Here is a 17,612-nt window from a genome sequence, read left to right on the forward strand (position 1 = left end):
GGAAGATAAATCTTAGAAGATCGGTCAGGTTTAATCATGCAAAAATTGCACAGAGACTTTGAAGAAGATGGCAACAACTTGGCAATGTCTGTTTTTGCCAAAAGACAAATGTTCTTGGCAAAAATAATCACAACATTTAACATGGTTAAAGAATTATTTCTTTGGGAATAGTGTGGTCACTCAGTAGCAGACTAAGAAAATGTTCCTAACGCAGACTTGCGTTATAGTATTGTTAAATTCTGCAAAATATGTAACAACACCTTTAAGCCTAGCAACAATCAATACAAGGGATTTTACAGACCATCATCAATCTGGTTATAGCTGATAGCAAGCAGATTATCGGTATTCAAACTCATGTGAACTCTCACCTGCTGCGGTTCAGATCGATTTTACAGGGATCAAGTTCAACATATCTCTTCTCTTCAAAGATCCTGGAAATGATGGGTCGAAGAACCTCATGTAGGTATGGCATTCCAACTATCTAATACGCAAAGGGTAGTCAAGGAGTGAGACAGGAAGGAAGAGAATCTGGCAAAGCAGTATGATGTAAGAGAAAATGTTGGGAAAATGGAAAAATTGAAGGAAAAGAACAGAACAAAAAATGGTTCAGATATGACAGAATTCCACAATGGTAACAAAAAAACATTATTCTACAGGAGGGACAGTGAGAGTCGTAAGAGACAGATTCAAGCTTTTCATTCCAACTAGAGCAGGATCTTACCTTCATATACTGCTCCATGGACTTTGAAGCAAGGGAGTTTGATCGAAAAAGCGTGTTTGGGTCATCTAGATATGATCAAGAAAATATAGTAAGCGCCATGTCTATTTATTAATACACAACAAGTGGGACCAACGCGCATAAAAGTGAAGGATATTCAATCTTGAACACTAGCTGGAAAGCATAAAGGTGCTTAAAAAAGTATATAAAAATGATTGTATTACCATACTGATGGAATATTCAATTTTTCCAATGGTAACAAGTAAACTCTGTACCAGGGCCATGTTTTATAAATAACAGAACTTTCCAAAAGTCATCCATATATATTTAATCTATTAAATGCTCATGTTGTCGCAAGGTTATGTTTTTCGAAGGGTGACAGAAACCAGGATGGAATATACTTACTAGTGTGGTTCACTTCTCTCATGTTTAGTTTGTCGAGGAAGGGGACAGCCAGCCCTTGCCCCAGGAATATCTTCACCAGCTTTACGGCCACTTCTTGTCGGCTCTCTGCTGAACACATTTCCTCCAGGAGAGCTATCAAACTGCAGTCACCCTAGAAAGCAACAAAAGCATGAAAGAAACAAAGAATTTGATGGTAGGTAAGAATCATTCAGCCCCTCTAGCCTGCCCATTTTCCCCTGCTTCATAGATTTGTAGCTTAATCAGTCCTTGGTGTCATATTAGATTCAGGATAACCATATGCCTATCCCATGCACGCTTAAATTCCTTTAATGTATTTACTTCTTCTTCTGCTGTTCCACCCACTTCCTTACATTACATGTAAGCCTCTTACCATCTAGTTTTTATTATGACCTCTTGTTCTAAAATTTCTCCTCCTCCTATATTCTGACTAGGCACGGTAGTTACTAAAATTCTAACTTGTGTGTTTTATTACGTTGCACAAACACTTCTCTGTAATAGTTTTTCAGTGATGCATCGTATTTGGATTTGTATAGCAGAAAGTGTCCTATCCGGTAAAATATTAATGACGAGGCAAAGCACGCAAGTTGTGCATGCAATGTGGGGACACCAGGCCATGTGCAGAGCGATGCATGGAAATGTTAGAAAATCAACCAGCACACGCCTTCACCTGCAATGACTGTGAGGATGGACTAGCATGAGTGTATGGTAAGGGGGAAGCTAAAGACAAGTCAAAGTTTGTGTGAAAACCTGACACTCCATATGACCACATCCAGAAGACCAATTTGCAGAAGGTAAGGTCCTGACAAACTTTAATAGTTGATTCAATTTCCTTTACAGGATAGTAGTGCCACTACTCAGGGCATCCTTCACGTTTCCCATCGTATTTACCCTTGGATCTGCCTAACATCGGTAACCAAATAATTCTCTATTATTGCCAATATATTTAAAACCAAAGATTCGTATTTTCTCTTTAACGTTCCTTCACAAATTGAAAGGTTATAGCAATCCATTTCCTCGTTTCCCATGAACAAGCTAAACATGGTTTTTAGTACACAACAGTAAATTTTGAATTGTGACACTTTAATATAACTATGCCAAGATTTTCTATTTATCTGCAACATCCATTTTAATCTTTAAATTGAACTTCTGCCTTTTCTCTTTGTTTGATTTTATATGCACATGATGGATTGTAATGCAAAATGAAATCACTTGCTAACAGATTGGTCTTGGCTTCAATCCTTGTGCAAAATACTTTCGTATTGTTTGATCACTATAGTGTGAGAAATAGGTATGTCTGACATAGTATTTTCTATAAAACTGTGGGGTTTTTTGTTTAAAAGAAAAAAGCCACATACATACGAGTAGTAATCTGGACTGAATGACGTAAAGTTGTCTTTAGGGGCAGGTTGACTTTAAACTACCAGCTCTTAACCAATTTTGTGTGGCTGTAAAACTATCATTGTGCAACAATATGATAAGAGAAGCCATGAGGAACACATCTGTGACCATGAAATAACCCTCAAACAGCAAGCACTTAAGGGACACTTTAGTACCAAATATTTTTTAATGCACATTGGTGCCCATGTTGCATTGCCTCAAGAGAATTTTACAGTTGTAGATAAATAGAACAGCCTCCCATCAGAAGTAGTAGAGGCTAAATGTAAACATGCATGGGATAGGCATACAGCTATCCTTAATCTACAACAAAACCAAGGACTGATTAAGGTTTTAGCAGACTAGATGGGCAGAATGTTTCCTATCTGCTGGCAAGTGATTTGTAAAGTGGCAGAACTATCTTTCTTTTTCTGCCACTAATGCCTCTTGCTATACAATGCAGCACCCTGGCTTACTCTTCCTGACACTTTAATGCATTGCCTGCTTACTTTCTAGTGATCAGATAAATTACTCCCAGGTCCCTCTCTTGGGTTGTTGCTGACAGAACAGTATCCTCAATGCTATATGCCGCCGTGGGATTTTTATGTCCAAGTGCATTATTTAACATTTATCAACATTAAACTGAAGCTGCCATGTTGTATAATTCCTTCAACGAGCCACCTGGCTAATGGATTAACACACATCACAGGCACACTTAAAGTAAAGAAGCACAGATGACAACAAATTATAACACATGCACCAAACCTTTAAACTCAGGTCATTACCTGGTCATTGGACCGAACAGACTCCACAAGCAGCTGGATAAGAGTTTGATAGTAAACTGAGGGCAGGATTCTTTCCTCGGACAAGTTCACCTTGACCCGTAAAGACCCAAGCTTCCCTCTGAGAGACAGAGCGCCACAAAGTCACATAAGTGCAAAGGTCCCCAGAGAACAAGAACACAGGTGAGAGCACACACAAACAATGATTACCCACAATGGCACACAGCAACATTATGCTATGATATCACACACAATTTCTTTGTATGTAAAAGGTGCTGGAAGTGTGCTTGGGTCTTAACAAATATTTTTACAGGCATAGTGAGTCCCCGATGCATTTAAATTTTGGTGCTTAGGACACCAAGAGGTAAAATGACTTGTCTACGTTTATAAGGAGCTGACAATGGAATTAATCCCGTACACTCTTCATCAGACAGTTGGTGTTACCAACTGTGTCACAACCTCTCCCATAGGGAAGTTATGATATGAGGTCACACACACACACGTATGTCACACACAACTGGCATCTTTCTACCCGTTCTCCTCCTCCATGTTTCCAAAAGGCAAGAGACGGAACCAGCCAGTCACTGCAGGATTTCTGTGCAGAGGCTCCAAGGGGAAACAAACCTAGAGGAAGTGTAGACAGGGTAAGAGGTAGAAGACACTGTTCAATGGACTAAGGAAAGGTCGGAGGAAATATGACTTAAGTAACGAGCATGGGAAAAAAAAAGAAAATGTGAGATGGTGGAGAGAGAGAGAGAAATGTGGGAGAAAAAATACAGGCAGACATATTTTGTATAGAGGTCTTAGATACCTACACGACCCAGGAAGTCATTCTTTCCAACCATGTCCCAGTCCCAAACCTCAATGCTAATCACTTGATCTGCAGGATCCATGTCATCAATCCCTCGCAGGTCAAATTCCAACACCTCATTCCATCGAGGGAAACGTGTCCTTTTAATTACCTGAAAACAAAGAGTTCAATGATGCCCTTAACCTTTGCTACAAAAACATCACACGGTGTATAGTCAGTGTCACTACTTAGGTCTGCCCTTGAACAAAAATAGAATACATTCTGTTCATGGTGCCTCTGTACTATACTTGTTTATGCATTTTTTGATGCAAAATGACATCAAGGTGAGAGGCCTGTGATTTGTGCAATGGTATTCCCCATACTGACGCATGGCAGAGAGATACAAATATCATAATCAAGTAATCTCCTTATCTGCAAAAAAGGTAAAATTAAAGAGAATATACCTTTGAATAAAAAAACAGCCTGCATTGCACCAACATGGAAATTAGAATCAGAACTACTGCATTGGTACATTACATGTTAATCTCAAAGTTTTTCTCCAGTCTGTTCTGCATTCACCCAGAACAATGTTTACCAAATACTCCCACACAGTTTTAATGCCAATAAAGATTTGTATACACCACAAACTCAAAGGACCCGTGGGGCAGGGACAGGAGTTTCCAGGTATAGAAGGATAACATAGCGAGGAACGTTATACTCACAGACGTTTCCAAGGTCTGGTTATTGCAGAAAATTCGGACAAAGGGGTCAGAGGTTCCAGAAATGTCTCGGGGTGCAAGGTCTCTTTAGAAAAGACAGGAAATAACCAAAGCGTCAGTGTAATAACACATGAACCTAAATCATGTAATACCACAGACCCTGCACACTATAAAACGTCCAACCTACATTCTATATCATAGCGTTCTTCAACTCAATGTGCCTTTCATAACCTCATAAACCTCATCACCGCAGCTCTCACAGACTTGTAATGCCTGTACGCCATGGGGTAGCACAGAGGAGCATGGCGTAGCTTTACAATTGTGCATGGATATAGGGCTGTATTGCTCAGTATAGGATGCGCAATTTCTTGTTGTTTATGTGCATTTTACTTCCAATCCAGAAATACAGTCCTAGCTCCTGTCCCCTTGCCAAATGCTAATTCTCACGACCCCCCCCCAATTCAAATTATTTGCAGTGTTGCTAAGCACATAAATAGTTGCTAGGGAACCACAATCTTCAATGCCTCATGTTCTGAACTTGGAAACTGTCACTACATGTCTACATCTGAGGTCATGTTTTCCCAGTAGACCCATCCTTTGGAACATCATTAGGGAACCTTTCTGTGATGTCCTCTGACTCCTTCCACGCAGAAAGGTTGAAAACATAAAACATTTAAAACTTTTAAAGTGCTCCCTCATTCACCGCTATCCACCAATATTGTCAATACTACTACAGACATTTAACAATGTAGCGATGAACAACGCAATGATAATTTAGCCAAACCCAATTTTGAAGGTTCCCTGACCCAAGTTGCCAACCTCTCCCCCTCTTCTTCTTCAAAGCCTCCCTTCTGCATCTTCATCAATTCGATTTTGTTTTGCTTTTGATTACACTCGTTTTTAACCACACATTATAAAATAATTATGGAATCTGCAGTGGTGTTTTCTGTCCTAGGCCAACTAGGCCTGGGGCGGCAGCCCCTCTACCAACTAACCAGGGGCAGAATGCTCCCTGGTGTGGGCCGGTTGCGGAGATCAGAGATCTCCCTTGTAAGGCAAGACCACCAAGCTCCAGGTGATATAAAATACTTGATCTTACGAGCTTAAAGGGAAAAATCAAGTGAGTTTCTCCTGATCTAAGGTGGCCAAGCATTACGCATTGGTGAGAGACTCTCATCCTTTTAAGCTACACACTGGATTTCACTGTGGCACTTAAAATGGTTAAAAAGATTTTGTGATTATTATATCACATGGCCTTATTTTAGCTTCTAAATAGCTAAAAGTAATATTTTCTCCTGGCCAAGCAGAGGACATTTTGAAATGCCTTTTAAATATCATTTAATATGTCATGAAAAGGGTCGGTCTTGCTATGATATACAGTGTGCTGCAGTAATACTTGTTCTACATGGAAAAGTCAACCTCTCAATTTTCCAATATTTCTCAATGAGACACAGACTTTGTCAGAGAAATGTTCTGACACTATAGGTTTATTGGAAAGCAGTCCAAAAAATTAATAAAAAAGATGTGCATTTATCTATTGTTTGGGTCCGAATGACAAGAAACACGGGACCCCACAGTTGTACAGACACTGGTGTAAAGGAGGCCGCCAACACCAACTACACCCTCCCAGGCATACCGCCAAGTCAGCGCTTCGGCCTGCTTTTACTCAGGAGAGTAGCGGGAGAATGTGTGGCTATGTAAGTGTACAGTGTTAGAATGAGTAAATGTGTGGCTATGTAAGTGTACAGTGTTAGAATGAGTGAGCTTGCATGTTAGGATGTATGCATGTTAGTTTTAGGGGGGTGCTGAAGAACACACAGGTATGTCACAGGGTTTCCATTTGGTCATCAAGTTTACCCTAAAGAGCGTGCAATGTGTTTTATGGACGTGTGGTATGAAAAGCATACTTTGGACAAAAAGCTACTAGCCCCGAGCAAGCTGGTCAGCAGGCCGACAGATCTTGGTACCTGGCCTCTAGAACATGGCAGTGCAAGTTGCTTTTATGCTGGTCTTGCATTATATGTAACTCAAGATATATCTCCCCCTGGACTTCTTCATCAGGATCCACTTGGTTCAGGTTAATCCAACTGTCAATACCTGGGGGAACAGACAGACAGACTAGTCAGAGCCCCCTTATAAAATATGGCCATGGTATGCTAACTTGAGCACATTCCTGTTCACAAGCAAATCCATTTTACCATTTGTTATAAATTACACTTTTCTGGGAACAAGACATTCATAAATTCCACCCACCAGTTGGGAGTCCAGAGGGCAAAGCAACATCTTTTTATGTCGAGCAGATGCTGCCTAATGTTCATTACAGGGAATCTTATTTATAGAGCGCCAGCAGATACCGTAGCACTGATGAACGTGTGCTATAAATGAGTGTAGTTACCTCGAGGTTGTGATGCAATTTGTTCCTTGGTGAGAGAAATCTTGCCAATTACATCATCATGCCTACAAAAAAAGTGAGACAATGTTTAACACCGACACGTAACTATGTCCTGCAGCATTGGTTGAGGGAGCATCTAAAAGGGTAAAATTAAACAATGTGCCATTAAGTTTCCACCACTCTTAATTTGCATGGCCCATCGCTCCAAATATTCAATAGTGGAGCCTATGTGCATTTTATACTTTCTGACCAACATCATAATTGTTAGTGACCCACAATGGCAATTTTTTAATACATTTCATGAAGTCCTTCACGACCTCAACTGCTACATTTTGTTAAGGATGCCAGAAAGACACTTCATTCCAAGTTGCGGTGCTACTGAAATACAGAATCCTTTCAGTTCAATTATATAGTGAACCAGAAACAGCCTAGCAATAATCATATAATAATCTTACAACATACCCCAAAACAGAACAGCAGCCCATGAGAAGCACTATGATTATTAAGTCTCCTACTTCCTTTAATATTCTATGCTCGGTGTCTATCTTATGCAGTTGCATGAACGTGCCTCTCTTATTCAACTATGGAAATCTTATCTTTATCCTACAATCTACTGGCTTTAATTAGCCGCTAGTGCTGAAACTATAAGTGTTCTTAGATGAAAAAAACAGACTTCCAGTCCAATGGTTGGCTAGTTTCATGAAATTTGGCCAGTGGCATAGTTCTAAACACAATCTTACCTACACTGTTACCGACATACTGTACTTTGCAGGAACGTACAGGATGTTCATCTGCGCATAGTGTTTTATGAATCATAGTACTGTACGATTACTCACCCAATTGTGTCTTCATCCATCACATAGAAGGACAGTGTGTGAAAGCCAAGAGGGAGGTGCAAGGTGAACTCCTCACCCCAAAATGGGTTCAAGTCCCTCCAAACAGTGGCTGTGCTGCATGGACGAAAGACATGAATAGATTTATGTCTCCATTATGTTCAATCTCAAGATGGCATTTTAGCAACTTCACAGAAGAAATGACCTCAGTCGCCACTTGGAGCATTGTTGGCTTCAAGTTATCCCACACAAAAAAGACGGGCAAATACTAAAACATGCAGTAAATTAGAAATACAAAGGGGAGACTGAAAAATAAGCAGTGAAAAAAGTGACCTGAAATAACCGTGTACATAATACCAAAGTGGGGGAAAAGGGTCATTTAAATGTATGACCTTTCTAGGAATTAATAGTTTAAATAATAATAAAAATCATAATAATAATAGTTTAGTGAAAGTTTCATGTATACTTGAATACTCTTATTAACCAGCAAGCGCCCCCCAAAATTTCTATATATGTAGACAAGAGATCAAAGAGCTCCTATTTGCAAATGTATGTGGTTTTGCACTAAATAAACAATTATTTTTGATGGTATTAATTAAGTTAAAAATAATAGCAGTCTTCACTTTAAAAAATCAACTATATAAGGTAACAGTTAAGGTCGTAGACCAGGGAAAGTTTTAGCTAATTCATCAGAACATTGTCAGCGATTCTGAAAATGATACAATGTTATCCATTATATTTACTGTCCCTCTGGCACAAACTGGTTTAAATAATATAGAGTGGATCTCCAAACATGATGGTTTTATGTGAGAAACATCACATTCCAGTTTACTCCACTAGCTGGAGACCTGTACAATTTCCGCACACAAGGGTTAAATAGTGCTCTCAGACAGCTCCCCTCCTCTCTGTTTGATGTGCAGACACATCAAGGGTGCAATGTGTCCCATGAGTATAACAAGGCTTTATTCCAAGCTTGGTAACAGGCTTAGCAAGGACTATAAATCCATCCAGTCTCCATGGAAACAGGATGAAGGGATGCTGTGAAAAGCATACATCTGAAAGGGGGTAGCCTTCTTTCACACCTCCCCCTTAACTACAGAGGGTAAAACACCTCCTTGGAGCTCTATAGTATCCCAGCCAGAGAGTGCATACAGGTGAGAGAAGAAATGTAATGCCACTATAAGAACACTGCAGATCAATGTCCCTAAATGAAAAAAAGAGTAAAAAATAACCTTTATCAAATAGTGCGTACATTCTATACTGCCAATAGGGAGGTAATGTCAGGCTTCTAGATTTATTGGGGGTAGAAAAAAAAAGTCTCAATACGTGAAACAGGAACCTTGTAATGTAATACCAGTATATAGGTCATACACGGAGGCTGGAATATGGAGTGGAAATCATATGGAGTAATCTACCAGCAATTGTGTAAAGTGAAGACTAATACACAAAACATTTATACCGATGGAAAAAAAAAGGTGGATTCTAGGCTATACTACAAAATCAGGTTCCAAGATTGTCCAGTGAGTTTTCTCCCATCATATCGTATATATATACTAAATGTTGATGAATAAAAGAATGACATGGTTAACCCGATGTATAACATGTATGATATTTTCTGCTAGCTCCATCTCATGTTGCCTCTTCTACACCTGTTCTTGTTTTGCGTTGATTCGACTGGAAAGAGAATTGCCTTTAATAAACTGTAGACATTGCTCAACTAAATAGCAAGTTGTTAAAGTACAGAGATGCTGATTGCTATAAATACTCTAAGCAGTGGCATCACTACACTGTTTACAGGAGAGGCAGCCATGACCCCGAGTCCCAATGTGCTTTATGCTTTTGCACTGGAACCCCTGTGCCTGATGACAGAACAAAATATCTACTCCCTCTATACCCTAGGGCTTTATGACCCAGAGGATACTTCACTCGGGGCCTATGCGCTCTCCAAATATATATTAGCTTAGACCTGCTTGCTCAATAGAAATGTACATTATGGTTGGGTTTATTTATCATGCTTACTAGATACCAGCATGATCAAGGTTCTTTGTCTACTAGCCTGTGACTAGTAAAAAAAAAAAAAAAAAAAAAAAAAAGTATAAAGACTTTCCCTATACCTAGCAGGAACCAGGAAGTATGAATAGGACCAATATGACTGCAGATGGAGAACATAAGCATATTATTTGGGGATGTATTAGAGTAAAGAGCTCCCTACACCCTGTATACAGCTATTTGACTTGTCTTCCTGATTGGATGCTCAAGTTGTACATTTAACATATGTATAACACAAGAGACAGAGGGCACTAAGACTGGAGCGAGATAACCCAGGACTCACACTAACTTACCATTTGTACCCTGTTCAAAGAGAGAATCTAAAACAGAGTGGTACATGACTCCAAAACAACCTAAAACACATTACTCCTAACGTAAGCCACCATTTCTTTAGAGGATGCAGAGAAGTAGGGATGTATCTCCATGCACGGCGGAGCTGTAAATTCATCGCCCCTATTTGGCAGAAAACCTTATCCAGAGTGTCTTCTAAAATAGCCTTGCTCATGTTTGATGCACTTGACTCTATGCTGTCAAGACCAAACCAGAAACTTATACACAGAATTTGCACCTCAGTACCTCAAAGCATAGCCAAACATTGGAAGGGATACCCGTCTCAGTTCAAAGACATCCAGACAAACATGTGAAACCTCATCACCACGGAAAAAATTACAGCCAAGCTGCAGGATAAGAACAATTTGAGGCAATATGGATTCCCTGGATTAACAATGATATAAGTCACACTCTTACACCAGTCACTCTACGCATCTAACAACAGCCCCCAGTGGTGGCGGGGTAGCCCTGTGTCATGACTCTTTCCCTCTTGAACTTCTCTTCTTTGTCTCTCCCGTCTTAGTTTCTTTTGATCCCTCCTTCTTAACGGTTTTAAAGGTGGCAGCAGCAAATATAGCAGAAACATATCTACCCCAACATACATATATAATATATCATTGATATAGTGTAGCCAAAAGAAATCAACTTCTACAGTTCAATTTGTTGTAACTATTGTTGATCGTATGCAAATGTATACTGTTCCTAGTGTAGCTTGTCATTCTATTTACTGTGTACTTTACAAAAGTATTTAAAAAAACAAAAAAACAAAAAGAGATTTAAATAAAATATGTGTAACACATTTTACTACCGAGGCATTAAATAGGAAACAGTAGAAATATATTAAGTGCATCCAAAATGGCCACTGGACTTTGGGCTATACAATTTTTCATGCCCTATTCATAAATTTAACTTTTGGGGGAATGGGGAGGTTCCAGATATGTAAAGGCTGATAGAAGCAGTGTGGATTGTAGGCGCAAAATAAAGTTATTTTCTTATTTATTTTAGATTTTGATGCATTTTCACTAATCCTCCACCCAAAAAACCCCAGAAATGTCCACAAATCTACCTCGTTATGAGTTATTCCAGTTAAATCAGCACATATCCATACCTGGCCTACAATGTTTATTTAATTTATTTTGTTCAGACTTTTCTGTAGAATTCAACAAAACAAAAACGTCATTGTGTGACCAAAGTCTAACAGAGAATGCTTTTAGTAATCTCTTGTTTGATCAGGAGTCTCTGTGTAAAGACAAATGTAAGCAGCTCCATGTGCAAATATGTGCTCTAAAAGATATAGTATTCTGTAAGTTTACAATTCAGTAGTACATATCACTACTACTATTACAGATCAGACTCACACATAAGTTGGATTCACAGAAACTAAATGTGAGGAGAGCTGTACTCAAACAAGTTTGCAATCTAGAAGGTTTTATCAAGTACATGACCCATTTGGTTCTCAATGTGTCAGAACCTCTCAATGGCCAACAATCGCTGCCCTGTTTACTCAGTAGACTGTCAAATCATAGTTTTATCATATTTGAATGATGTCATAAACATGATGAGAGAAGAGGGCTCTGAACAGAGAACATCTAGCGGAACCAGCAGCTTGGTAATAATCAAAACTCTGGAGAAATGACCTCAAACCTCTCACAATAAATAAAAATCACACATGACAGCAACCTTTCTTCTTAATATTGTACATTTGGTCATCAGTAGAGATAATATACAAGATATATATGTTCATGGTTTAGTAGGGTATGCGTACGTGTGTTTATGGGGATACTGGGTTATCTGTAATACTGGTCATCTATCATCTGGGAAATGTATATGTTGAAACTCAAATGAAAAAGAAAGCTTTGACATAAATACAGACGGCTGTGATGAAAAAAACTGGTTAAAATTGCTATCAGTAAAATCTAAAGTGTCTTAAAACTTTCTTTCAATACTTTTCTAACATGTTTCTTTCACAATGAGGATCCATAGATTCCAGATTATAAGTACATCTAACCATCACTTCATCATAAAACGTCAAGTAAATTTAGAATACAAAACATTAAAGAGCCAAAATCTTTGGGGTATATGAAAATAAACTTGCTAGGAATTTCAGGAGAAAGTATTAGTTAATGCTTATATGGCTAGGCAAGTGTTTATCTTAGAACAGAATGTGACATAACAGAAAAGATATCTCAGATGGAGTTAGTAGGTTTATAAAACAGATTAGGCATTTAAGTTAAAGATTAATATACAGAAGCTGCCAAAAAAAAAAGTTTAGTGATAACAGACACCAAAGAGAAACAAAAGAGTGAAATAAATTTTGACATTTTAATTAATATGTAAAGTGAGCCACAGCTGGGGGAAAAGAAGAACAAAATATTTGGAAGAATGCCAAAGTAAGATAAAAAAATATGAAGCAATAAGAAATTTATCCCTACTGAGAACTTGTCATTTGAGAAAAATCGAAAGAAATGTGTAGAGATAATTTGAAGATTCAGTTCTCTGAAGGTGTTGTGTTTTTAGCCCGAAACCTTATTCATGATCTATTCTGAGGGTAAATGGCAGCAGGAATGTCCCATTTAGAATTCAGTTCCTCATTCATCATTTTATTCCTGTCCAAGTCCTCACCAGAGGTGACATTACCATAAACGCAGATTATTTGGGCCCCCATTGGTCTATTGATTGAGGAACATATTTCTCTTGAATTCAGATCACCATACTATAACTTGTTGATTAACAAATTTGTGATCATATGTGTTCCTTACATATAAATATCATTTTTACTAAAAACCTAGAGTAACCTATGGTCTTAATATTCAGCAATGACAAATTACCCAACCGAGTCCCTTCTATAGAAGCACACAAGGCCTTTACAGGGTCCACCACCTGATTATATTGCACATCATAACAGCCTCTCACAACTTAAGATATGGATAGAAAATGATATACAGATAAAAAAAACTTGCAACTTCCAGGGTTGTGCCACTGAGGCAAAATTAAGTGTCAGGAGTGAAAACAGTCTTAAGTAATGGACAACTCAAAAGTTCTATTGTCCCCTCACTCTTATTAAATCTAAAAACATAATTTTCAACGTGTAATAGAAATCGCTTAGGGGTACAATGGAGAATAAGACTGAAAAAACTCAATGTTTCCAAGGACAGCCTAAGGAACTCAGTTCCGCCACTAAATTTGGGGCTTGGTACAACTGCTCCATCAGCAACAGGCTATCAGGCCGTGACTCCCTCCAACCTGTCCTTAATATAGCATGTAATTAGCACCCACTAAGCATACAGGCTCCAATTATAACATCCAAACCCCCAGTACTCCTTTCATCACATACTCAAAATTCTTCCAATTCCTTTTTAATTCTAGAATCTAAAGTTCTTAGCTCTGAGAACAAAAAGCTAGTGTTCTTTACAATCCCATCTATTCCACTGTAGGAAGTAAGCCTAGCCTACTGAATGACCATAGTTAACAATGGGTGCTACCCCTAATGTCGATTGCTCTACTTTTATTGCACCAATCCCTATGATTTGGAAATATTTATAGTTCTAGTTTTTCGGATTTATGTTCAGACAAGTCTTGAGGCTTAATTTAGCTTGTGGAAGTCGTTAGCGAGTCAAGCATTAATTGGAATTACTGTATCATCAGGTTTACTAGAATAAAGTCGACTTAATTGATGAGTAACTTCCTTAAGATCAAGTCATATTGTGGGCTGCAAAGGGGCTTTCCATATTTTTAGACTTTTTCTAAAATTGTTCCACAGATTTCCAGAAAGATAACTTTATATAAATTGCAGTGGGAGAGATGTGTTCACTGCCCCATGAATGTTCAGCAGCTTTTAAAAATCCTGATTGTGTGATACCGGATGAATAGGGTGAATAAAATGGTTCCAAGTGTAGACACTAACTGTTGGAGACATCTTGCGGAACCTTTCTCCACCACATTTGGTGGCATTGTCTCTTACTTCATTTCTTCTGAGAACAGGTCTATTGGACTCTTCAGAAGGTGACAGATAGGCCCACACATTTCGCTTCTTATGTGATGCTCCTCTACAATGCCTCACTTTTGATATCAGCATATAAACTTTCTCCAACTAGAATTAAGAGGCAATTACAATGATTCAGCCAATCCTGTGCAGTCACTTCTCCTCTCTTACCCCTTCCTGCTTCCCAATCCACCTTTTCCTTTGCTGCCTTGGTATGGAATTCCATACCGAGTACTACACAAATGGCATCACCTGCGACCTCCAGCCTTCTATACTCACTGTCGCTGCATTGGATTCCCACAAACTATTAGTTTGTAACAAAAGGGGGCACGATTTCTTTATAATGTGATTGCATTGGTTTCTTTCGTTTAACACACAAGTACTTTATTTAATATGCATTATTAAAAATAATAATAAAAAGACTGTTGCAATCCATATATGCTATTAAGAGGTTAAAAGGTTATTTAACAATGTGGAGTTGTCAATTTTCTCTCGATGCTGGAAGTACTATTTTTAAATTATTTTTTTATCCTCTGCATTTGTATTATAAATGCTGTTTAGGTGATGTCTTCTATGTGTAGTAAAATGTACAATCAGGGTAGGTGATACATTTATCTTAAAAGGTTTCAGTTTGGTAAGGAGGGCATATTTATCATAAGCATGCTTCACCCAGGCAGGGTTTGCCCCCAACATATTGGCACCTAGGCTGGTCGCCAGGGGTACCATTTTATTTTTATGGGTGTTAGGGTGCAAGGGAATAGAGGAAGGTACAATTTGCCTAGGGTCGTTTTTCACTTTAGGCAACAAAGTGCTGAAAATCAACAAATGCCAATGCAAAACAGAGACAGCTGTGTTACTTTACTCACCGTGCCACAACTTCATTATCCACCTTAACAATGCAGTAAGGGTCACTGGATCCAGACCTGGGAACGAGTGGGTAAAGGGAAGACATTAATAATTTGAAATGATAACAAAGAGAAGCTTGTTTTCATCTGCTGGCTAATATTCAATTTTATCAAGTTTCACTAAAAACTATCAAGTTTCACTCGCTCACCTTGAAAATATGAGTCAGTGTGACCCAAAAGCATTTGTTTTGAGGCAGTTCTGAGCCACAGTGACATACCATCGCACACCCCTGGCCACGTTACTGCATTCCTATGCAGCCTGCTGGGTGAAGGTATAATACCTTTACTAAAGCTTGATGTTTAGTAACTAGACTAAATTTCTGTAATGAAATATAGTGTCATTCTCTAATAACACCTGAGAACTCTTGGTTTCTGCCCCAACCCCAGGGTCTCAGAGTGAAAGGGTAGATTCTCAGAGTCACACAGTCTGGAACTGACTTCTTCCAATACAACCCTGCTGTGATGATATCCCAAATGGTGCTTTTGCTAATAGTATATAATGGCTTATATCCATGCTTGAATGCAGGTGACCCAATTATGTGTATGTTTAAATAATGACAAATTAAGGTTTCCATGAAGAAAGATATTAGAGCCATTTGATTAACATATTTGAACAGTCGCTATATAAAATCTGCACAATGGTCTATGAAAGGGTTAATGTTACACGAGTCTCTGGGTCAGCTCATTAAGCAAGTTCCCAGCTATGGCTATAATGCAGCTTGTAACCATTTGCCTTGTCTTTAGTGATGCTACATTCATGTAAAATAACCTATTCACAGCATGTAGCAATGAATCAAATGTGTTTGTATAGTAACCAATATGTGTTTGTAGGCCAGTTATTTTTATTGAAAGCTTGGATCACTGGATAAACTGACACTATTTCAAGCTGGATTCCTAAATTCTAGGAACATTCTCAATATTTAATACTCAGATAAGGCAGAAAAGCATTTAGAATATATTGCATTAAAGTTTTATTCTACATGATTACATTCCAGGTATGCTAACTTAACAATAATTCTTGCTCAGGCAAAGATAAGGTTAAAATAACCTGTAATCAGCCTTTCTGCTAATGCCCACCAGTATCTACAGTGGTAACATTTGCATTTTCTCAGAATGACACAGCTTCGGTTCGCCTCCCATGTCTTAACCCCCCTGCCTCCCACAAGCCTCCATCAGCTGTTTTTTTTTTTAATTAGGATTACTAATTAAATAATCAACACTGATTAGGTTTGGGGAGGAGTGGAGGAGAAGTGAGAGAGTGTAGAGATATGAAGGACCCATCTGGTTGTTCCAAAAAAAAAAAAGCATAGTTTTGGCAGAGAGATTATTCTTTTAACATGCTCCCACGGGGGTGGTCTGTCTGGGGGAAATGCAAGCTGTGTTTAAATGTGGATTTTTTATTTTTTTCTTACGATCCCCAGCAAGAACAAAATAACTCAAATCTTATTTTTGAAGTCTGATGGCACATAATGAATATAACGTCCTAAATGTTTCACATATCACAGCTCATCTGACAATTACATATCTCTTTAGACACAGGTCACATCTGGGATACCCGCTTCAGTGGACCTTTAGCCCCTGTGTCTCTATACACTATATGACCAAAAGTATGCGGACACCTGACCATCACACCTGCTGTTGGAAATCCAATTCCAAAACCATGGGCATTGGTATGAAAATCAGCTGAAAATCAGCCCCAAAACAGTATCCCTAGTGATTTTTATGCAGTATATGCTTCAGCATATGTGTGCGTGGTCTATCGGTTCGTAGCTGAGTTGTTACTCCAAGTTGTTACTCCAAGTTGTTGCACCGAGTTGTTACTCCTAGTTGTCTCCAATTCACAACAATAGCACTTACAATGGGCCGGGGCAGATCTAGAGCATGGTAGAAATTTGTCCAATTCACTTGTGAGAAAGGTGGCAACCTATGACGTTTAAAGCCACTGAACTCTTCAGTATGACCCATTCTACTGCAATGTTTGTCTGTGGAGATGGCTGCCGATGTGCTTCATTTTATACACCTGTTAGCAATGGTTGTGACTGAAACACCTAAACTCAATGATTAGGAGGCTGTCTACATACTTTGGGTCATATAATGTATGCATACATGGGAACTTCTGGGCTCTGGCTACCCGGAGCCTTCCCTTGCGGGACACGGCCAAGACTGCCAAGGGCCAGGATCAGGACCCCTGACGTCAGTGGGACGTTCCCGCTGACGTCGGGGGCGTTCCCTCTGACTTTGTGGGAGTTCCTGCTGACGTCAGGGGCGTTCCAGGAAAACACCCCATTTAAAGGGAAAATGAGTGGGGTGTG

The 17,612-nt window shown here is 38.9% G+C and overlaps 1 protein-coding gene across 3 annotated transcripts in view; it reads right to left on the reverse strand.

The window, feature by feature from the left end:
- The window catches only part of RASAL1 (RAS protein activator like 1), a 38,367-nt gene that overhangs the window by 17,258 nt on the left and 3,497 nt on the right, over positions 1–17,612 (reverse strand). For 2 of the 3 annotated variants that reach the window (XM_053468783.1, XM_053468770.1), the window contains exons 3-13: positions 15,262–15,318; positions 8,038–8,151; positions 7,205–7,266; positions 6,777–6,906; positions 4,813–4,894; positions 4,116–4,262; positions 3,833–3,924; positions 3,304–3,421; positions 1,124–1,274; positions 722–786; positions 369–481 (exon numbers count right to left, since the gene is read on the reverse strand). In XM_053468783.1, coding sequence (XP_053324758.1) covers positions 369–481; positions 722–786; positions 1,124–1,274; positions 3,304–3,421; positions 3,833–3,924; positions 4,116–4,262; positions 4,813–4,894; positions 6,777–6,906; positions 7,205–7,266; positions 8,038–8,151; positions 15,262–15,318 — 1,131 coding nt within the window. The remainder of the gene's footprint in view (positions 1–368; positions 482–721; positions 787–1,123; positions 1,275–3,303; positions 3,422–3,832; positions 3,925–4,115; positions 4,263–4,812; positions 4,895–6,776; positions 6,907–7,204; positions 7,267–8,037; positions 8,152–15,261; positions 15,319–17,612) is intronic. The other variant, XM_053468776.1, reaches the window with a different exon arrangement.

This window comes from Spea bombifrons, chromosome 1, assembly GCF_027358695.1.
Source record: "Spea bombifrons isolate aSpeBom1 chromosome 1, aSpeBom1.2.pri, whole genome shotgun sequence".
Taxonomy (NCBI): domain Eukaryota; kingdom Metazoa; phylum Chordata; class Amphibia; order Anura; family Pelobatidae; genus Spea; species Spea bombifrons.